Below are 24,155 nucleotides of genomic sequence, written 5' to 3'. Positions count from 1 at the left end.
AACAAGTTCAAACAGGTGCCATTAATACAGGTAACGAGTGGAGGACAGAGGAGCCTCTTAAAGAAGAAGTTACAGGTCTGTGAGAGCCAGAAATCTTGCTTGTTTGTAGGTGACCAAATACTTATTTTCCACCATAATTTGCTAATAAATTCATAAAAAATCCTACAATGTGATTTTCTGGAGAAAAAAAATCTCAATTTGTCTGTCATAGTTGACGTGTACCTATGATGAAAATTAGAGGCCTCTCATCTTTTTAAGTGGGAGAACATGCACAATTGGTGGCTGACTAAATACTTTTTTTCCCCACTGTATGTATATATTCTTAAATCCCATTCCTTACTTTTTTGTGTGTATTGGGTAAATGTTGTGTAATTGTTAGATATTACTGCACTGTCGGAGCTAGAAGCACAAGCATTTCGCTACAGCCGCTATAACATCTGCTAAACACTTGTATGTGACAAATACAATTTGATTTGATATGATATGTTGGCTAGAGTTGATGTGCTTTTGGCCAGCTCATTGTGTTGCATGGTATTTAATGTGTGGAAACTCATGTGAGTCTCTTTCTCCTTTTAGTTCCTGGCAGATGTTGCAAATGCCTGGCACTTCTATGGACAGTAGAGAAAGGGGTTTAAAACATTTCCATTAATGCATCACACAACATGTATGATGACAATGGTTGGCTTCTTTGCAGAGTTGCTGATGCCATTGACATGACATGTTATCTCCAATTGTTCTTTCATTTTGGTGAAAAACCACATGAATGACAATAAACATCAATGATTAAAACATGAGCAGCTAGGCTAAATATTAATATATGGTTCTTGGTTGAATAAAATGATCCTTTAATCCCTTGTGATGTTTTCGACAATGGAACTGGGTGGCTAACTTCCACATGTACCATTTTCAGCATTGGCTGCTCATCTACGATTGTATGAGGCAAATTTAGCCATCACCATCAGATGAGGTACTAGGACATGTACTTACAGAGGGGGAGAGAGAGGCCTGGTACGAGTCAATTAACAAAGGCATTGTCTTAAATGTCACCATCTGCCTCACATCTGATCTGCTAAACCTATAACAATTTAGAAATGAATCCCTTCTCTCTAAATCAGGTTTCCAGTCCTGAGAGATCTCCAGATCTCAATCACAGATTTAGGTAATGCTGGGAGAGAGCCAGAGTGAGTCATTTGGCATGAGTACAGTAAAGTAGGCCATTGGTACTGAAATTGAGCCAGTCTGAGAAAGATGTCAGTGACCAGTTTGTGTGATGATACAGTAGTATTGTAGCCGAGTTAATTAAATTAGATGCAATGGGAAAGGAATACTGCCACTACCTCGCTCTCCAACCAAGTTGCATGAGTTGAGGAGCAAACTGAATCTAAGAGGAAATTCAGCAGGTCTTGGAGGACCAGAAGCAGTTTTCTTCAACTGTACTCCAGGAGTTGCTGAATTTCACTTTTAATGTAATTCGATTAGCATTTCTTTTGTAGTTTACTGGAAAGGTTTATTATGGTAAAATGTGACAATTGTTAATACATCATAGTATGACGTACTGTAGCCTGTAGTGTCCACATTTAGTCGTACAACTCCAAAATACATCAAAAACAGCGATATTGGTTGGATGCTTGTGATTCAACAATATTAATTCAGCATGTGTCCTATAAATATTTGGTACAATGAAAATCACAACATAAAAAGCAGAGTAGTACATCATGAACATCAGCTACGCTCCCAAATCACTGCCACAAAGCACAGTTTCAACCACAGTATATACCATTATTTAGTCAAACAATTTTACAGAGAAAAGTTCTGATGTCAAATCAGAATGATGTACCCAAATAAAACACATAATTATCCGCAAACACTTTCAAAGTCGAAGATCAGCTGTAATTGATCCTTAGGATCCCGTCTTAACTTCTTTAATGATAGAGTTGTTTTGGAGTGATTGCTTATGTTTGCTTAGCTACTTAGTATGATATGAGTTCAGAGAGTGAAAAGCATTATCATTCAATATTGTCACAGAGAGAACAGAACAATTAGACAACACATGGCTAAATGAAATATTTACTTCAGATGCTTTCTATAGTTTTGGTTCATTTCAAGGATGTTAGGTAATTCTTCATGTAAATGCTTTCTCTCTGTAAAGAAGCCAGCCATTGTCATCATACATGTTGTGTGATGCATTAATGGAAATGTTTTAAACCCCCTTCCCTACTGTCCATAGAAGCGCCATATCCAACAATAATATGAAGTAATCTCTCTCCACCTACAGATAAAACTCCCTGAACTCTTCATATGAGACATATTTAGTCGTCCTTCCTAAAACTGTTAAATAAGTACTTTGTGCCATGTGACGGCGCATCAAATCCAATGCTGAGTCTACATGTTGTGTTAGCTAATCAAATACATGAGTCGGATATTGTGTTTAAGAATTATTGTTTTCCTTGGTAAGTACTATTATGTAAGATAATACGAATGGTATGCTCATTCACCTTGTAGGCTTTTTGTGCAGAATTTATGTAAGTAAGACATATGTGTATATATCGCTGGGACCATAAACATGTCTAATATGACCATTATTGATTTATGATGGATTATGTCGATGTTGTCAGACGTTGCTGAAATTCGCTGTAAATCTTGGAGCATCAAACCTCATCTCCATCCATTTCTTCAGTCATCATCACGTGCAGAGATACACACATACAGTCCTTGTGTCTTCAGAGAGTTCCTCTTGGATACAATTCCAAAAAATTGATTGATCACATAATAAATGATTGGCAACATAAACAAACAACTTCAAATTGGAATAGTGAACTTTCTGTGCAACAGAAGGCTTGATAGGGGAATGGAGTAAGTACAGAGTGGCTGCCCATTCTTAAATTCCGTAAACATTCATGAAGCAATGTTTTATTTTGGTCCTGGGCTTTTCTTCTATTTAAAGAATTTGGACATTTCAAAATAAGGTTCGAGGAATTACTTTAAGAGATTCCAGTTCCTTGTTCCTGGAAAAGCAAAGTTCCATTTCACTAAAACACTAAAATATACAAAGTCCAACATACTGCACTTCGGTAACAGTACAGAGAAACTATAGGAGATATCTCTCAAGAATACACAGAAGTATTCAGAGTCATGTGTAATCCCTTCCAATGCAGCATATAGATACAGATGTAACCAGAAAATACAAATAAATGTATCAATTTATAGTTTCTTTTGACATTGAACTCAGGATCATAAACTGAAGTTCACCTTCTCTGGAAAGGTCGGCCTTGCAGTAAAATAGTTTCAAAAATAATCCACACAGCTCTGTCTGGTCTGGCCATCAGAAAGAGCTATGGCCTATAGTTGCGTTGGAAGAAATAAAAGGGCACTTTGTAAAAAACTTGGCCTGCAACATGTGTCCTCATCTTTTGAGAAGAGAGATTACAGTCAGTTATAGTTCATAGTTCATCCTCCTAGCTCAGGCCCCAGAAACAGGTCAAGTAGTGTGTTAGGAGTCACGGTCGCTGTCCTCAGCCCCGTACATGTCAGCCAGTTTCCTGAAGCGGGGCCCCCAGTCACTGAGGTAGTTGTAGTCCTGGTCCCCTTCAGAGGAAGCTGACCCCAGGGAGCTGAGAGACTCAGCCACTGAACCGGTTCCCTCGTAGGCATATGTGGCCAGAGAGTCATAAGGGGGGGCGGTGGGATTATTGTCGTTATCCTGCACCCGTTGGTTTATGAAGTCCCGGACATCGGCGTTGTCCCGCGACGGGATGGCTGTCCGTCTGAGAGGGGGGTACAGAGTGTCTGAGGGGATGATGTCCCGCCTCTGCTTGCTCTCCTCGATGGCCTCTGGGTTACGCAGAGCCCCGATGTCGAAGGCCTGGGTGTCCTCCTCTCCGCCCCCCTCGTCGTTGTAGCTGACCACGTTGTCTCGCACGTCCTCTTTAGAGATGATCAGAGGCTCCTTTTCCTTCTGCCTCTTCAGTACCGCAAACAGAACTACGATCACTGAGAAACAGAGAGGGAGAGAGAGACAGAGATAGAGACATACAGGGAGAGAGAGACAGAGATAGAGACATACAGGGAGAGAGAGACAGAGATAGACACAGATAGATGGAGAGAGAGAGAGGCAGCGTTAGCAAGAGGTTTGCTGTTCAGGGCTGGTTAATTTCATCTTATCTCATTGCTCATGCTGCAGTGAACACTGTATTAGAACACGGGCTGCTTCATGCAGCCCAGTACTACAGCCCAGTAACAATTTAGAAACGACTGCAGTTGAGATGCTGATTTTTATTTTATTTTAACATTGCAATGAGATTGCAACTAGTAACTTATAAATAACCAGGAAATGGTGCCATGTTTAATAAATACATTTACATTATATGTAGTTAATGGTGCTGAAGTAATATATTGGGGTAATCGCATTACATTATTTTTCATTAAACTAACTCCTGGTGTATCAGGGGGTATTTTTACTGCCAGTCCTGTAGATTTACTATCCTGTCTACAATCTGAATCCCGTTGGACTTGTTTTGATCCTACATAAATAACACGTTTACAGTACACAGCCAAGAGTGAAATAGGCTGGGGAATTTAGGGCTTTTCTTAGAAGTGCCTGTGTGTGTGCGCACACTCGTATGTGTACACATTCAGGTGATACAGTGGGGAAAAAAGTATTTAGTTAGCCACCAATTGTGCAAGTTCTCCCACTTAAAAAGATGAGAGAGGCCTGTAATTTTCATCATAGGTACACGTCAACTATGACAGACAAATTGAGAGAAAAAAAATCCAGAAAATCACATTGTAGGATTTTTAATGAATTTATTTGCAAATTATGGTGGAAAATAAGTATTTGGTCACCTACAAACAAGCAAGATTTCTGGCTCTCACAGACCTGTAACTTCTTCTTTAAGAGGCTGCTCTGTCCTCCACTCGTTACCCGTATTAATGGCACCTGTTTGAACTTGTTATCAGTATAAAAGACACCTGTCCACAACCTCAAACAGTCACACTCCAAACTACACTATGGCCAAGACCAAAGAGCTGTCAAAGGACACCAGAAACAAAATTGTAGACCTGCACCAGGCTGGGAAGACTGAATCTGCAATAGGTAAGCAGCTTGGTTTGAAGAAATCAACAGTGGGAGCAATTATTAGGAAATGGAAGACATACAAGACCACTGATAATCTCCCTCGATCTGGGGCTCCACGCAAGATCTCACCCCGTGGGGTCAAAATGATCACAAGAACGGTGAGCAAAAATCCCAGAACCACACAGTACATGTCCAGGCCCGTCTGAAGTTTGCTAGAGTGCATTTGGATGATCCAGAAGAGGATTGGGAGAATGTCATATGGTCAGATGAAACCAAAATATAACTTTTTGGTAAAAACTCAACTCGTCGTGTTTGGAGGACAAAGAATGCGGAGTTGCATCCACAGACCACCATACCTACTGTGAAGCATGGGGGTGGAAACATCATGCTTTGGGGCTGTTTTTCTGCAAAGGGACCAGGACGACTGATCCGTGTAAAGGAAAGAATGAATGGGGCCATGTATCGTGAGATTTTGAGTGAAAACCTCCTTCCATCAGCAAGGGCATTGAAGATGAAACGTGGCTGGGTCTTTCAGCATGACAATGATCCCAAACATACCGCCCGGGCAACGAAGGAGTGGCTTCGTAAGAAGCATTTCAAGGTCCTGGAGTGGACTAGCCAGTCTCCAGATCTCAACCCCATAGAAAATCTTTGGAGGGAGTTGAAAGTCCGTGTTGCCCAGCGACAGCCCCAAAACATCACTGCTCTAGAGGAGATCTGCATGGAGGAATGGGCCAAAATACCAGCAACAGTGTGTGAAAACCTTGTGAAGACTTACAGAAAACGTTTGACCTGTGTCATTGCCAACAATGGGTATATAACAAAGTATTGAGAAACTTTAGTTATTGACCAAATACTTATTTTCCACCATAATTTGCAAATAAATTCATAAAAAATCCTACAATGTGATTTTCTGGATTTTTTTTTCTAATTTTGTCTGTCATAGTTGACGTGTACCTATGATGAAAATTACAGGCCTCTCATCTTTTTAAGTGGGAGAACTTGCACAATTGGTGGCTGACTAAATACTTTTTTTCCCCCACTGTATACAGAAAGGTCAAATTGAAAATCTAAAATATAGCAACTACACTAGAACCTGTGGAATTTCTTATTAAAGAGAGATATTTTCCATACTGTACATTCATGTGAATGACTAATTAGGAGATGGAGATGGTCAGAGCCAGAGCCAGACAAACAGACAGCTATACTCAATGAGGACTCAATCAATATACTCACACAGCCAGACAGCCAGCCAGATAAACAGATAGACAGACATACAGACAGCTATACTCACTGAGGAGGATGATAACACAAAGCAGGATAGCCACCAGGGCCCCGGTACTGAGTCCAGCTGAGCTGGTCTGGGCCTCGGCGTTGCACAGCTCCATGTTGCCTTCGCGGTCGCAGGTGCACACACGCACCGTCAGCGTCCCTGTGCTGCTCTGCATGGGGAAGTCCCCATCTGTGATCACCATGGGAACCAGGTAGACGCTCTTGTGCAGTCGGCTGTAGCTGGAGCGCCGGGTTAGGACGCCAGCTGTGTTATCTAGAGGGAAACAAAATACATTTAACGCACATGTTAAAGACGGATGTAACAGCCACATTATAGTGCGTTATGTTGCTATGAAGGGTGACTGATTGCACACAGATCGCAGAATTGTCTTCCAGCGTGGATTCATTGGATTATCCACAAGGTGCCATAAACATGTATGCTATTAGGCATTATAACATGTTTACTATAATATCAAATCAAATTGTATTTGTCACATGCTTCGTAGACAACAGGTGTAGACTAACAGTGAAATGCTTACTTAAGGTCCATTTCCAACAATGTAAAGTTAAAGATAAAAAAATTAAATAAAAAATATAAAAAATATAAATAATCAGGTGTTGACTGTGTGTGATAGAGACCTACATATAATATCAGATGTTGACTGTGTATGATAGAGACCCAAAGAGATCCTACAGTACAGTACTCACCTCCATTGTCTCTGACTGTGAAGTTGCCTCTGTAAGCTCCCTCCGTAGCCAGACTGAAGAAGAACTTGTGTCCACCTGCAGGGTCATCTGCATCCACAGCACTCACCGTCTGGATCTTCTGTTTACAGGATAAACAAAAACGGATTCATATTTTAAATAGAAAATGTGTGCTGTCAGATAGCAAGGTACTCTTTGGTTTTCCAGGCTTGCGATATTGACGAAAATTGGAGGCTAAACTTGTAGGCTAGAGACCATGCATATAGACAGATTGATATGTTTATTTAATTAATGACATAAATAAATAACCATTGGGGAAGATCCATTGTGGATGATTGTATTGACTACTCTCATGGGACCTTGCATGGTAAACAGGAGGGCAGCAAACACAAACACAGAAGAACCAAGGATGGGCCTCTGAATTAATTATGAATAATGACAGAGGGAAGAAGGAGGGATAAAAGGAGAGGGAGGAATAGACATGTGGTGGGCACCTATTGAAACATGTCCTTGATGTGTGACAGCTACTGTCACCTGCCTTGACAGATCATCTCATCAGCTGCCACAGAAAGTAGACCCTGGAGACCAATCACTTCCCCAGAGGAATATAGTACTCATCACAATACTTTATCCCCATTTGTGGTATTCTTGGGCATATAACCTATGGTAGAACCTCTAGATGTCACAATGATATGGAGTAATTATAGCAGCGAGAATAATGAATTCATGTTAATCACTATCTGTCATGGGACCTAAGTGGAAGATCCGTGTTCCGTACCTGTCCAGCCTTGGTCTTTTCACAAACAAACGTCTCGTAGAAAGAGGCGAACGTGGGTGCGTTGTCGTTGACATCTAGAAGACGGATATAAACAGGCACCCGACTGGTCTGCAGAGGTTTGTCTGTAAAGAAAACATACACATCAAAAACCAATTATGAATAATAGCTGTAATAAATAATTATATATATACAGTGGGGGAAAAAAGTATTTAGTCAGCCACCAATTGTGCAAGTTCTCCCACTTAAAAAGATGAGAGAGGCCTGTAATTTTCATCACAGGTACACGTCAACTATGACAGACAAATTGAGAAAAAAAAATCCTGAGAATCACATTGTAGGATTTTTAATGAATTTATTTGCAAATTATGGTGGAAAATAAGTATTTGGTCACCTACAAACAAGCAAGATTTCTGGCTCTCACAGACCTGTAACTTCTTCTTTAAGAGGCTGCTCTGTCCTCCACTCGTTACCCGTATTAATGGCACCTGTTTGAACTTGTTATCAGTATAAAAGACACCTGTCCACAACCTCAAACAGTCACACTCCAAACTACACTATGGCCAAGACCAAAGAGCTGTCAAAGGACACCAGAAACAAAATTGTAGACCTGCACCAGGCTGGGAAGACTGAATCTGCAATAGGTAAGCAGCTTGGTTTGAAGAAATCAACAGTGGGAGCAATTATTAGGAAATGGAAGACATACAAGACCACTGATAATCTCCCTCGATCTGGGGCTCCACGCAAGATCTCACCCCGTGGGGTCAAAATGATCACAAGAACGGTGAGCAAAAATCCCAGAACCACACGGGGGGACCTAGTGAATGACCTGCAGAGAGCTGGGACCAAAGTAACAAAGCCTACCATCAGTAACACACTACGCCACCACGGACTCAAATCCTGCAGTGCCAGTACATGTCCAGGCCCGTCTGAAGTTTGCTAGAGTGCATTTGGATGATCCAGAAGAGGATTGGGAGAATGTCATATGGTCAGATGAAACCAAAATATAACTTTTTGGTAAAAACTCAACTCGTCGTGTTTGGAGGACAAAGAATGCTGAGTTGCATCCAAAGAACACCATACCTACTGTGAAGCATGGGGGTGGAAACATCATGCTTTGGGGCTGTTTTTCTGCAAAGGGACCAGGACGACTGATCCGTGTAAAGGAAAGAATGAATGGGGCCATGTATCGTGAGATTTTGAGGGAAAACCTCCTTCCATCAGCAAGGGCATTGAAGATGAAACGTGGCTGGGTCTTTCAGCATGACAATGATCCCAAACACACCGCCCGGGCAACGAAGGAGTGGCTTCGTAAGAAGCATTTCAAGGTCCTGGAGTGGCCTAGCCAGTCTCCAGATCTCAACCCCATAGAAAATCTTTGGAGGGAGTTGAAAGTCCGTGTTGCCCAGCGACAGCCCCAAAACATCACTGCTCTAGAGGAGATCTGCATGGAGGAATGGGCCAAAATACCAGCAACAGTGTGTGAAAACCTTGTGAAGACTTACAGAAAACGTTTGACCTGTGTCATTGCCAACAAAGGGTATATAACAAAGTATTGACAAAACTTTTGTTATTGACCAAATACTTATTTTCCACCATAATTTGCAAATAAATTCATTAAAAATCCTATAATGTGATTTTCTGGAATTTTTTTTCTCATTTTGTCTGTCATAGTTGACGTGTACCTATGATGAAAATTACAGGCCTCTCTGGGAGAACTTGCACAATTGGTGGCTGACTAAATACTTTTTTCCCCCACTGTACCTATGATGACAATTACAGGCCTCTCTCATCTTTTTAAGTGGGAGAACTTGCACAATTGGTGGCTGACTAAATACTTTTTTTCCCCACTGTATATATATATATTTTTATGTATCAAAACAGGGCAGAATAAAATAATTGAACTGTTTGTATTGTGAATTCATGTGCATGATAAAGTTGCCTGAGAAAGACTTACTGAACTCAGTTGCGATAACAGAAATGTTGTGCCAGGCAGCTTCTTCTCGGTCGAGAGGTCTTGTGATAAATATGGACCCATTCCCAGAATGCACGTTAAAAAGCCGGTCCAGATCTGTGCGACGATCAATGGAGTACCTGTACGATAGATACACAAAATGTAAGACAATGATTGAAAGCATGGAGGTTTGTCAAATATTCAAGAGGGTTTACTACAGGCTTTAAAAACAATACACTTCTTCTATTTTCTACCACTCCCCAACAACCTCTTCTACTGTACTTGACACCCCCTTTTCGCTCAATAAGTTTAATACTTTTTCAATCCACTCTCCATTCTCTGCCCTCTCTGTATGATAACAGCAGTTGATTCGGAATACTGCACGCCCAGAGGATCTGCCCTAAACAGCCATTGGGACTTATATCACTCTATTTTCATACCTGTCCTGGAGAGGGAACAGCTCTGAACAGTGGCACAAGACCAGACCAGCCCTATCAGTTTTATCATCCAGCAGATTACGCAATGATCCTGTTATTACATTTATACTAGATGCCCTTTCAGTGTATTTCCATGAGGAGTGGTAATTAAGAGACTTTGGACATTGAGAAGAACTCACTAAAAAGAGTGTGTGTGGAGATGGTGCAGAACACACACCTTGCGCTTCGCTCATTATGGACACGACTTCTTCTAGACTCCCAATTTAATGAGATGACCTATTCAACTCTAATTATTCTACAGTTCCAAAATTACTATAACATAACCTTTAACATCCATCAAATGACCAATGATACAAATGACTATAACCAATCTCCCCATTACCTGTGGGTGGTAGGAAGAAATGAGTGGGCGGGCTAAAGGGAAAGCAAAGCAGTGCTCTAACTAACCTGACAGGGCTGTTGTATCCATCCGGGTCCATGGCCCTGACAGACCCTACTGCAATACCCACGGCTGCATCCTCCTTCACCTCCATCACGTAGCTGGCTCTCTCAAACAGAGGAGGCTCATCCACATCCTCTATACCGATCCTGACTGTGGCCATGTCCTTGGTGGGTAGGTACCCCAGGAAGCGAGTGTCCAAGGTCTGAGTATTCTGTACCTGGATCTCCAGTGTGTAGGACCGGGTCTTTTCATAGTCCAATGGCTGTAGGGACAGGGACACAGGGACAATAGAACATGGTAGGGGAGTCATATTCTGCACTGATGCAGTACGGATGTTTTGAAATAACAGATACAGTAATAGAGTTTATGATGGTCTGATGACCTCAGGTCTAACAAAGCAGGTCCTATAGTTATGTGTGACTATACAGTAGATGTCATTTACAGGAGTAACGGCTGTTACCTTTCCAACAGTAATGATGCCTTCCTGTGAGTCTTTGTCTGTGATGACATCGAACATGCCCAAGCCGTCCCCGCCGACAACGTTGTAGTACATCTCTGCATTCTTCCCAAGGTCTTTATCCACTGCTGTGATTCTCCCAACAGGAGTTCCAGCTTTCATGGATTCTGGAACGCTGAACTGATATATACCTGGAACATGAACATAAACAGACACATGTAAATCAAGAATGTTCTGTATGAACTTGAGATCTACAGAACTTTAGATTGGAATATCGGCAACATTTACTGCGATTTCACAAAAACTCAAAACTATTTGCGTCAGTAATTATGTTGGAGAGAAGAAGGAAAGTATGTTAACGAAACAGAGCCAGAATGGCCTGGAACCATGAGACAGAATTGCATAAGCTTGTCACAAATAGAAGAGGTTGTTGGTCTTCCTCTGGCATGGTGAGTGAGTTGTTTTCTGTGCCAGCTCCTCATCCACACATCTATGTTTCTGACACTAACACATTTGCCTTCAGAAAGTATTCACCCCCCCTTGACTTTTTCCACATTTTGTTGTGTTACAAAGTGGGATTAAAATTGATTTAATTGTCATTTTTTTGTCAACGATCTACACAAAATACTCTGTTATGTCAAAGTAAAACATTTATGGAAGTAAAATATTAATGGAAAACAAAATATTTTTGATTAGAAAAGTATTTAACCCCCTGAGTCAATACATGTTAGAATCACCTTTGGCAGCGATTACAGCTTTGCATTTTTCTGGGTAAGTCTCTCATAGCTTTGCAAACATGGATTGTACAATACTTGCCCATTATTATTTTTACAATTCTTCAAGCTCTGTCAAGTTGGTTGTTGATTATTGCTAGACAGCCATTTTCAAGTCTTGCCATAGATTTTCAAGCCGATTTAAGTCAAAACTGTAACTAAGCCCCTCAAGAACATTCAATGTCGTCTTGGTAAGTAACTCCAGTGTATATTTGGCCTTGCGCTTTCGGTTATTGTCCTGCTGAAAGTTGAATTTGTCTCCCAGTGTCTGTTGGAAAGCAGACTGAACCATATCTTCCTCTAGGACTTTGCCTTTTCTTTTTATCCTAAAAAATTCCCTAGTCCTTGCCGATGACAAGAATACCCATAACATGATGCAGCCACCACCATGCTTGAAAATATGAAGTGTGGCACTTAGTGATGTGTTTTGTGGGATTTGACCCAAACATAATGCTTTGTATTCAGGACAAAAAGTTAATTGGTTTGCCACATTTTTTGCAGTATTACTTTAGTGCATTACTGCAAACAGGATGCATGTTTTGGAATATGTTGTTTCCGTACAGGCTTCCTTCTTTTCACTCTGTCATTTAGGTTAGTATTGTGGAGTAACTCCAATGTTGTTGATCCATCCTACGTTTTCTCCTATCACAGCCATTTAACTCTGTAACTGGTTTAAAGTCACCATTGGTCTCAGGGTGAAATCCCTGAGCATTTTCCTTCCTCTCCTTCAACTGAGTTAGGAAGGACGCCTGTATCTTTGTAGTGACTGGGTGTATTGATACACCATCCAAAGTGTAATTAATAACTTCACCATGCTCAAAGGGATATTACAGGTGCCCTTCTTTGCGAGCCATTAGAAAACCTCCCTGGTCTTTGTGGTTGAATCTGTGCTTGAAATTCACTGCTTGATTCAGGGAGTTTACAGATAATTGTATGTGTGGGGTACAGAGATGGGGTAGTCATTCAAAAATCATGTTAAACACCATTATTGCACATAGAGTGAGTCCATGCAACTTACTATATTATGTGACTTGTTAAGCACATTTTTACTCCTGACCTTATTTAGGCTTGCCAGTGTTGAATACTTATTGACTCAAGACATTTCAGCTATTATTTTTTTTATTAATTTGTGAAAATGTGTAAAAACATAATTCCACTTTGACATTATGGGGTATTGTGTGTAGAACAGTGACACAACATCTAAATTTAATCCATTTTAAATTCAGAATGTAACATAACAAAATGTGGAAAAAGTCAAGGGGTGTGAAAACTTTCTGAAGACACTGTGTGTGAATCTGTATCACTGCACTTCAGCAGTGCTAGTGGTGTTAACCTTCTGCTCATGGTGACCAATTAGATAGTATGTTTCCACCAAGCATGGTGCTGACTGGTGGTGTAAGCTTCCTGCTGTAAGGTGTCATTAACTGACTAAGTGGGAGAGAGAGATGTGAAGGTGGAGTGGTTCAGACCTTTTTTTTCCCTTTAGTTTCCGCCATCCAACCATTGGACTTAAACAGAATAGTAATGCCAAAAGCAATCTGTCAAACAGATTCCAGAGTGTTTTCAATTTGTAGGACAGAGTGTAAATGTGTGTGCATGGAGAGAGGGAGAGAGAGAGAGAGAGAGAGAGAGAGAGAGAGAGAGAGAGAGAGAGAGAGAGAGAGAGAGAGAGAGAGAGAGAGAGAGAGAGAGAGAGAGAGAGAGAGAGAGAGAGAGAGAGAGAGAGAGAGAGAGAGAGAGAGAGAGAGAGAGAGAGAGAGAGAGAGAGAGAGGAGAGAGAGAGAGAGAGAGAGAGAGAGGAGAGAGAGAGAGAGAGAGAGAGAGAGAGAGAGAGAGAGAGAGAGAGAGAGAGAGAGAGAGAGAGAGAGAGAGAGAGAGAGAGAGAGAGAGAGTGAAGAGAGAAACAGTTCGGTAGAGGTTTGTTCATATAATGTATAATGATGTCATTTTCTGATGGTTTTTGTCGTTTTGGACTTGGGTGAGGGTTTTTTTCGTCTGTTTGGGCGAGTTGAAGTTCGAAGCCGAAGTCTACGCCCCTTCGTCAGTGATGGGTCAACAGTAGGGATTCTTCAATAAAGTCTCGACGACTCGTTTTCATGCACATGTTTTCATTGAGAAATACTGCACCAAACATCTGAGTTAGATGTAAAATTGCGCGACTAAGATCTACTCTGCAAAAGCGTCAAAATTAATGACAGATTTCTTGAGTTATCTTAGATTAATTCTGACTATTTTGAAGAAAGCGTATACTGGCTACGCCGTCTCAAAATGGACAAACAGTACTATAGACGCTTTTTTCTCATTTTTCAAGCAAAGGTCTTTTAAGGGAGTATGCGAGCACACTCGTTCGGTTCGGCTAGCCGAGTTCAGCTAGGCTCCAGCCGAACTGAAGTATGCTGACGCCTTCACTCATACACACAGCACAATGACACGGCTAAAAAACTGATTCTTGTTCCCAACATGTCACTCACTGACACTACCACTAATATTAGGACTACTATGAATACCATTACTAATTACTACTTCAAGCACCAGTATAATACCAGTCACTGTACTCAGTACTCACTCTGGGAGAAGCGTGGGGGGTTGTCGTTGACGTCGGTCAGGGTGATATTGATCGTGGTTGTCCCGGTTAAGCCTCCCCTCTGGCCCGCCATGTCCTTGGCCTCAATCACTACCTGGTAGTGCTCCCGCTTCTCCCGGTCCATCTCTCCAGGCCCCAGGGCTGTCCGGATGATGCCTGAGGACAAACCAGAGGAACACAATATTAATGTGTCATATAATATAATGAGAATTATTGTTAATTAGCTAGCTAAGCACATTTCTCCTTCTCTGGTCCTGTAGGGCTGTAGGGATTTCTCATGGTGCCACCATGTCAAACAGATTTAAGTGATGTGGGTATAGTCTGAGAGTGACCTAATTTATGTAGGTGTCCTTGATTTAACTAATGTATCAGCAAATACTTTAGTTAGTTACATTACTCCCATTGGTAATTATAATGTTTATGACTGGTATAAGAGAGGTGGTGACCTCCTGCAAAGAAATGGTCACCACATCAGAAAATAAAAACAGTTTCACATTGCTAAGACCTCATGGTAGGATTTAACAAGAAACATTTACTACTGTATTTAACCTAATTATTTTGATGGGATAGTGAAAATGGCAACTGACCCAACATCCATCCTACACAATACTGTCTGGCCTGGCTTGGCTTGTTTGAATGTGTTCTTTAATCTATAATATGACTGTTTTCAGATTAACCCTCAGAAACATCTATTTTTTCCAAAACTCGTAGGATTTCATGTCCTCTGGTGTGACGGGGACATCATCGTCCATGTCACATCAGGGATAAACCATATCGCTGTTAAGCCACACAATAATCTGCCAGTTGGAGGCTTTTTTGTTTCCATTTCCCTTTTGTTTAAACACAGAACCAGCAGTGGGAGATGTTCCAGAGTGCACATTAGAAATGATTCAATGTTACAGTCTACTTTGGAAAATGGGGGCAAAGAATAGTAATGGCTCTGGAAGTCTGACTCTGAACATTACATTGCATTACCGTCTCTCGCTTCATTGTAATAATAATTGCTTTGAGGGATAAAACAGCATTGCTGCTTTTTCAGACAGACAGATGCACAGAGAGACAGACAGACAGAAAGACATGAAGGCAGGCAGGCAGACAGACGGACCTGTGTCATGTTCCACTGAGAAGTACGGGTGCCCCTGGCTGATGCTGTATCGTAGTTTAGCGCTGTTCCCGTACATGCTGTCGTCTGCGTCCGTGGCTGTCACCTGGGTGACTGAAGTACCTGAGAATGGAAGATAAAAAAGGTTTTGTTAATTGCTGAGGAAGAATAATAACTCACATCAACTGTCAAAACCATTCATGGTACATATTTTACACTTTAAGGCACCATTGACCTTGAAATCGTACTGATATTTTATCATCAAAGGGATTTAAAACGTAAATTGAAAGGTCATGACCTTGACATGTCAAATTAAAGTGAAAGAGCACATACCTATATTGGACCTCTCAGGTACTCTGGCAGTGTAAAGCTCCTTAGTGAATTTGGGCTCGTTGTCGTTGATGTCATGGAGTTTAACAATGAACTCTGTCTCCGGCTCCAGTTTCATGCCTGTGTTCTTGTTGACCACGGTGGCTCGGAGGGTATAGAAGGCCTTCTCCTCTCTGTCCAGTCTCTTATTGGCATGGAGGTCACCATTGTTTTCATCAATGGTAAATATGTCTCCAGCCCCGTCCCCGCTTAGAATGTATTTCAGGGTTCCATCCCCCCTGTCCATGTCGGATTGGAGCTGCCATAGAAAATCAAAAGAATAGTCAACATATTTGTCTCCTGGGAGAAATTGGTCCAGCAAGGCAAATACCAGATTTTTACTGCACTATATGTACAAAAGTATGTGGACGCTCCTTCAAATTAGTGGATTCGGCTATTTCAGCCACACCCGTTGTTGACAGGTGTATAAAATCGAGCACACTGCAATGCAATCTCCATAGACAAACATTGGCAGTAGAATGGCCTTACTGAAGAGCTCACTGACTTTCAACGTGGCACAGTCATTGGATGCCACCCTTCCAACAAGTCAGCTTGTCAAGTTTCAGTCCTGCTAGAGTTGCCCCGGTCAACTGTAAGTGGTTATTGTGAAGTGGAAACGTCTAGGAGCAACAACGGCTCAGCCGCAACGTGGTAAGCCACATAAGCTCACAGAACGGGACCGCCGATTGCTGAAGCGCGTAGCTCATAAAAAGAATCTGTCCTTGGTTGCAACTCTCACTACCGAGTTCCAAACATCCTCTGGAAGCAACGTCAGCACAATAACTGTTCCTCGGCAGCTTCATGATATGGGTTTCCATGGCCGAGCAGCCACACACAAGCCTAAGATCACCAATGCCAAGCATCGGCTGGAGTTGTGTAAAGCTCGCAGCCATTGGACTCTGGAGCAGTGGAAACGCGTTCTCTGGAGTGATGAATCACACTTAACCATCTGGCAGTCCGACGGACAAATCTTGGTTTGGCGGATGCCAGGAGAACGCTACCTCCCCGAATGCATAGTGCCATTGTTGGGGCTAGGCCCCTTAGTTCCAGTGAAGGGAAATCTTAATGCTACAGCATACAATGACATTCTAGACAATTCTGTGCTTCCAACTTTGTGGCAACAGTTTGGGAAAGCCTTTTCCTGTTTCAGCATGACAATGCCCCCCATGCACAAAGCGAGGTCCATACAGAAACAATTTGTCGAGATTGGTGTGGAAGAACTTGACTGGCCTGCACAGAGCCCTGACCTCAACCCCATTGAACACCTTTGGGATTAATTGAAACGCCGACTGCGAGCCAGGCCTAATTGCCCAACTTCAGTGCCCGACCTCACTAATGCTCTTGTGGCTGAATGGAAGCAAGTCCCTGCAGCAATGTTCCAACATCTAGTGAAAAGCCTTCCCAGAAGAGTGGAGGCAGTTATAGCAGCAAAGGGGGGACCAACTCCATATTAATGGCCATGATTTTGGAATCAGATGTTCAACAAGCAGGTGTCCACATACTTTTGGTCACGTAGTGTATCTACGATACAATAACTGCATTCAACAGTCCACTTAGGGATTGGACTAGTATTCCAATGGGGAAATTCCTTATGGGCAATTCCACAGTAACGCAATTGCACTGAGACCCATTGATTTCAAAGTTTAACAAACCATACAACTAATTCTATGCACAATGATTACTTTTAACAATTTACACAAACAATTTTACAAAAACACATTTACTGGATGAACTGTGCAGATGCAAAATTTGGGTATAGATTTTAGGTAAAATCTCCCTCCAGTTATGTGTCCACGTTTTCCAAAAACTCTGTTAAATATCTGCTCCCAATTAAGATTCAACGATGTCTGCAGAAAGAATGGTGTCAGCTATGACATGACACATTGACTTTGAAAAAAACTATTTTGGTTATTGAACTACAGTAAGTGAAGTGGATTTACACCCGGTAACAGAATTTCATCATGGGTCCCTGATCTGTACTACACAGAAATGCATAATTATAGATATAAATGTGATTCTCTTCATGGTGATGTATCCTAAATAGGTAGGCAAAGGAATAAATATGCAATATCCTACTTTGCATATTTGGGTATTATTCTACACACTGGCTATTATTTTAGTGAGCTCTGCCCCCAAACAAGACCAAATGTGGTTGGTCCGGATCGGACCAAATCTGAACCAATCATAGACGTCTATGTTTCACAAGTTTGGACATCAAAGCACAGCACAGTAGAGCTCAGTAGAGTACAGTATAGCACAACACAGAACTGTAGAAGAGTCCAGGAGAGTTCAGTTCAGTACAGTAGAGTACAGTGCAGTAGAGTAGAGTAGAGTAGAGTTCAGTTCAGTATAGTACAGTAGACTTCAGTAGAGTAGAGTAGAGTTCAGTACCATACAGTAGAGTACAGTAAAGTACAGTACATTATAGTGTACTCAACTCGTGTGCTCTACTGTGTACTGTACTGAACTCTACTCTTCTGTACTGTACTGAACTATAATCTACTTTTCTTTACTGTACTGTACTCTACTGTGCTATACTGTACTGTACTGTGCTGTCCAAAGTTGTGAACCCAACTGTGGTTTGTGACTACTATAATTTCCCAATTCAATTGCAGAAATTCCGTAACCGATTTTGTCACAACAATTTGAGTTTTAATTACTTACTAATTAATAAACAACCTTTATATCAGTAAAAACACTATAACTAATTGATAGGTCTACCTTTACTTGTTACTTCTGATAACTTTTAATATCCTCCTCCTTATGAGGGAGAGAAATTAAAAAATAACTTTAAAATATGTGGGTGTTTGGTAACAGAATATCAAGGCACAAGACAATGTTTCATAAACTTACAGAAGGCATAAAAATGTATATTTTTATATTAGTTGGTAGGGGCCTTTGCTAATTCAACAATTTTTAGATGGAAATGTTTGAAAAATGTATATACAGTGATCCCTCGCCACTTCGCGGTTCACTTATCGCGGATTCGCTATTTCGCGGATTTTCATAATGCATTTTTTTTTTTTTGGTGCATTGTGCTCTGCATTCTGATTCGCTAAAAACTCACTCCCGCTTCTTGTATCAAAACATGCTACGAATTGTGCTATCATTTTGTCGTCTCGTGCAGTTATGTGTACGTACATAAAACAGCTTGGCAAATTTACATTAAGTTGGCCAAATTATCTTGTAATTTCGAACATCTCCTAAACCCATAATGTCGACGAAACGGCCTGGACCGACAAAAGCACCTGCGGATGGGCCCAAACGGCGGAAGATGCTACCTATCTCAGATAAAGTTAAACTTCTGGACATGCTAAGGGAAGGTAAATGACAAAGCCACAAAGCGACGATGAAAGAGAAGAGGGAGAAGAGGACACGAGAGATGAGGAGGAAGGACTAACGCTTGGTCGCTTAGCAACCATGGTGCGAATGGCCACTGAACTTAAGCGAGTAGCTGAGGAATGGGACCCTTTGATGAGCCGTTCATTACAGTTCTCCAACGTAATCGATGGTGGCATGTCGGTGTACAAGGATCTTTTTGCAAAGAAGAAAAAAGAGCGACAACAGCTGCCTATCACTATGTTCTTCTCCCGAACAAACACACCTGCACCGCGGGCTTCAGAAGAAGAGAACACTGCAGAGCGCAGTCAGGATGCAGCGGCCCAGTCTGAAGAGCAGTGAAACGGCCTACACGTGAGTCACTGTATTTGTATACATGTAATAGTTGCTAATTGTAAAAAAAAAAAGTTTTCTATTTCGCGGATTTCACTTATCGCGGGTCATTTTCGGAACGTAACCCCCGCGATAAACGAGGGATTACTGTATGCTCCTATTTTTCAAAAAAATATAGACTCTTAGCTTACATGTGACACCCAATTTGACATGCTCCTATGAACGTCACATGTTGGTGCTCATGGGTCCTTTTACATGGAAATGACATTATCTAATTTAACTGACAGGAATGAAAATGGAATTGACCCCAGCTTGCGAAACACCAGATTTACAGTTTGCATTAGGGCTGTGAGGTGGAGTGTGAGTGACAGGTAGGGGAGGTGACGGGTAGGGTACTGATGGTCTCTGAGTAGTGAGTGACTCATTCCATCTTTCCATAATATGGTCTTGCTTTGCTAACAACACCTTGATTTGTATATGGAGTAAAAATCATACCACATGGTTTGTAATAGTATTTAGTACACACATTTATTACATACCCATTAATCTGTCAAACAGTATATCTCTCCATTTGTCTATATAGATACACTGCTGCAAATTTCAAACAGAGATTCATTGAATTAATCAATCAAATCAAATCAATGCAAATAGTCTGGGTAGCCATTTGATTAGCTATTCAGGAGTCTTATGGCTTGGGGGTAGAAGCTGTTAAGAAGCCTTTTGGACCTAGACTTGGCGCTCCGGTACCGCTTGCCGTGCGGTAGCAGAGAGAACAGTCTATGACTAGGGTGGCTGGAGTCTTTGACAATTTTTAGGGCCTTCCTCTGACACCGCCTGGTATAGAGATCCTGGATGTCAGGAAGCTTGGCCCCAGTGATGTACTGGGCCATATGCACTACCCTCTGTAGTGCCTTGCGGTTGGAGGCCGAGCAGTTGCCATACCAGGCAGTGATGCAACCAGTCAGGATGCTCTCGATGGTGCAGCTGTATAACTTTTTGAGGATCTGAGGACCCACGCCAAATCTTTTCAGTCTCCTGAGGGGAAATAGGCCATCTTCACGACTGTCTTGGTGTGTTTGGACCATAATAGTGTGTTGGTGATGTGGACACCAAGGAACTTGAAGCAATCAACCTGCTCCACTACAGCCCTGTCGATGAGAATGGGGGCGTGCTCAGTCCTTCTTTTCCTGTAGTCCACAATCATCTCCTTTGTCTTGATCACGTTGAGGGAGAGGTTGTTATCCTGGCACAACACGGCCAGGTCTCTGACCTCCTCCCTATAGGCTGTCTCATCGTTGTCGGTGATCAGGCCTACCACTGTTGTGTAGTCGGCAAACTTAATGATGGTGTTGGAGTCATGCCAGGCCATGCAGTCATGGGTGAACAGGGAGTACAGGAGGGGACTGAGCATGCACCCCTGAGGGGCCCCTGTGTTGAGGATCAGCGTGGCAGATGTGTTGTTACCTACCCTTACCACTTGGGAGCGGCCCGTCAGGAAGTCCAGGATCCAGTTGCAGAGGGAGGTGTTTAGTCCCAGGGTCCTTAGCTTAGTGATGAGCTTTGAGGGCACCACAGTGTTGAACGCTGAGCTGTAGTCAATGAATAGCATTCTCACGTAGGTGTTCCTTTTGCCCAGGTGGGAAAGGGCAGTGTGGAGTGCAATAGAGATTGCATCATCTGTGGATATGTTGGGGCGGTATGCAAATTGGAGTGGGTCTAGGGTTTCTGGGATAATGGTGTTGATGTGAGCCATGACCAGCCTTTCAAAGCACTTCATGGCTACCGACGTGAGTGCTATGGGTCTGTAGTCATTTAGGCAGGTTACCTTCGTGTTCTTGGGCACAGGGACTATTGTGGTCTGCTTGAAACACGTTGGTATTACAGACTCAGTCAGGGACAGGTTGAAAATGTCAGTGAAGACACTTGTATGCTCAGCGCATGCTCGGAATACACGTCCTGGTAATCCGTCTAGTCTTGCGGCCTTGTGAATGTTGGCTACGGATAGCATGATCACACAGTCGTCCAGAAACAGCTGATGCTCTCATGCATGCTTCAGTGTTGCTTGCCTCGAAGCAAGCATAGAAGTGATTTAGCTTGTCTGGTAGGCTCGTGTCACTGGTCAGCTCGTGGCTGTGCTTTCCTTTGTAGTCTGTAATAGTTTGCAAGCCCTGCCACATCCGACAAGCGTCGGAGCTGGTGTAGTACGATTCAATCTTAGTCCTGTATTGACGCTTTGCCTGTTTGATGGTTCGTCGGAGGGCATAGCGGGATTTTTGCTTGTAAGCAGGAATCAGGAGGATAGAATTATGGTCAGATTTGCAAATGGAGGGCGTGGGAGAGCTTTGTACGCATCTCTGTGTGTGGAGTAAAGGTGGTCTATAGTTTATTTCCCTCTGGTTGCACATTTAACATGGTGGTAGAAATTAGGTAAAACGGATTTAAGTTTCCCTGCATTAAAGTCCTCGGCCACTAGGAGCGCCGCCTCTGGATGAGCGTTTTCCTGTTTGCTTAAGGCCTTATACAGCTCATTGAATGCGGTCTTTGTGCCAGCATTGGTTTGTGGTGGTAAATAGACAGCTACGAAAAATATAGATTAAAACTCTCTTGGTAAATAGTATGGTCTACAGCTTATCATGAGATACTGTACCTCAGGCGAGGAAAACCTAGAGACTTCCTTAATATTAGATTTTGTGCACCAGCTGTTGTTTATAAATATACACATGCCGCCGTCCTGATATCCAGAAGCTCTTTTTGGTCATAAGAGACGGTGGCAGAAACATTATGTACAAAATAAGTGACAAATAACGTGAAAAAACACACATAATAGCACAATTGGTTAGGAGCCCGTAAAACGGCAGCCATCTCCTGCGGCGCCATTATAGTATTGACATCAGTGCACTCTCAATGCCCTCTGATCACTGTCATTGAGAACACACAGTAAGCCCTTTCTAGTTAAATGTCAAAGCACAAGACAGTCTCAGAACATGAATGAAACGGTAGTTCACAATGATCGAGGGAAAGAAAGGAGAGAGTCATTGAAAAAGAAGAAAGACAAGATGGTATAAATCCTTGACATGAGAAACGATGAACGATTGTAGCCTCCACAGATGTCTCAATCACCTAAATCCAACATGTAACAAATATTACCTGCAATTCCTCTTTCAGCACATATGTTGCTGTCTCATCTCATCTCTTATTCCTCTAAGTAGCCATTATGCAACTCTGAGCAATGGGCATTAAATGGGGTTTTATCCTCTACCATGCTCAGTGTGTGTCCCATCTTTACGACAGCAAACTTATATGCATTTCAACAGTGCTGTTGGTGGTAAACAATGTCCGGCTAAACATCTATAACACACAACAAGGCTGTTCAGTCCCATCAGAGAGGACAGAACAGTGAAAAGCACATGTGACAGATAACATCTCATTATATGCATAGCAGCACAGAGCCAGGCTTGGTGGAGAAAAAAAGGAGGGACCTGACAAGGTGAATCATTTCCTACAAGGCATATGGAAATAATCCACTGCACAGCACTGCTTCACTCCCCAGGGCTAATACCTAGTGGCTCCAGAATACCTTTCTCTTCCTCTCTCTCTACCCCCCCCCACCCCTCTCTTTGCCCTTTTTTTCTCTGAATCTTTGATTATCTCTCTGCTTCTCTGTGAAGCCGGGTCTCACTGTGAGAGACTACAGGGTACTACCGGGTACAGGGCCTCAGTAGCTTCAGTAGCTCCCCTCTCTCCAGCCTCTAAAACATGCAATGTATGCTGTTGTGGTACATCAGAAAATCCCAATCCTGGTGGGGGGGATATGATGTGGTCCCACTAGGCAGTGACATTGACATTTGACGCTCTGGGAGATTTCTCAATATTTATATTGTCTATATGTCAAGGCCAGAATTCAACAATAGCAGACAGTGGGGTTTTCCCCACACTGCTCTTTCAGAAGTGCACGACTGCAATAAGACAAAAGGACATACCTTGCCTATGTACTGCTTGTCACTCCCAGTGTACTCCTCCTGTAGAAAGAACTGGTTCCACATCCATCCTCGTTTGAAACGCTTCAGTAGCTTCCCTCCCTTTCCTCCATCTCGGTCCTCCTCCTCCTCTCCTTCCATCTCTCCCATCTCCACTACAGTCCTTCTGGTAATAGACATGGTATCCACATAGAGGGACAGGGACGCCCATAGCAGGACCAGTGAGCAAGTCCTCATAGTGGAACTGTGGTGTTTGCACAAAACGCCAAGCCTCTATCTGCCCTGATATTTACTTCCTATAAGGGAGCTGGGCTTCACCCTCATAGTCCTATTCCTTGATGGCTGTGTTGGAACCTGTCAGGGGGAAAGAGGAGGAATGATTATAGGGACACATTATCACTGAGGCGACCATTTTGTTCTCATTGCATTTCTGTTTTCCAATTTCCACCCATTTTGAAAAGTAATGTGTATCATGATCTGAATACAGATAAAACAAACAATACATAAAAACAGACAGACAACTGAATAATGACATGCTATCAACCTTAATTGACCTTAATTT

General features: G+C 42.2%; 1 protein-coding gene across 1 annotated transcript; it reads right to left on the bottom strand.

Annotated features, from left to right (window-relative positions):
* Positions 1–1,489: 1,489 nt before the first annotated feature.
* Positions 1,490–23,830, bottom strand: cdh6 (cadherin 6; the record flags this gene model as incomplete). Its single annotated transcript, XM_084139176.1, has 11 exons — positions 1,490–3,990; positions 6,369–6,620; positions 7,055–7,172; positions 7,830–7,951; positions 9,784–9,920; positions 10,665–10,921; positions 11,120–11,307; positions 14,456–14,629; positions 15,579–15,698; positions 15,909–16,203; positions 23,597–23,830. The coding sequence occupies 11 exons, from the start codon at positions 23,828–23,830 to the stop codon at positions 3,491–3,493; spliced, it is 2,397 nt and encodes a 798-aa protein (XP_083995302.1). The 3' UTR covers positions 1,490–3,490.
* Positions 23,831–24,155: the final 325 nt, after the last annotated feature.

The sequence above is a fragment of the Coregonus lavaretus genome (assembly GCF_964263955.1).
Source record: "Coregonus lavaretus genome assembly, chromosome: 23".
Lineage (NCBI taxonomy): Eukaryota > Metazoa > Chordata > Actinopteri > Salmoniformes > Salmonidae > Coregonus > Coregonus lavaretus.
The sequence above is the reverse complement of the archived record's forward strand: the minus strand, read 5'-3'. Positions and strand labels throughout refer to the sequence as shown.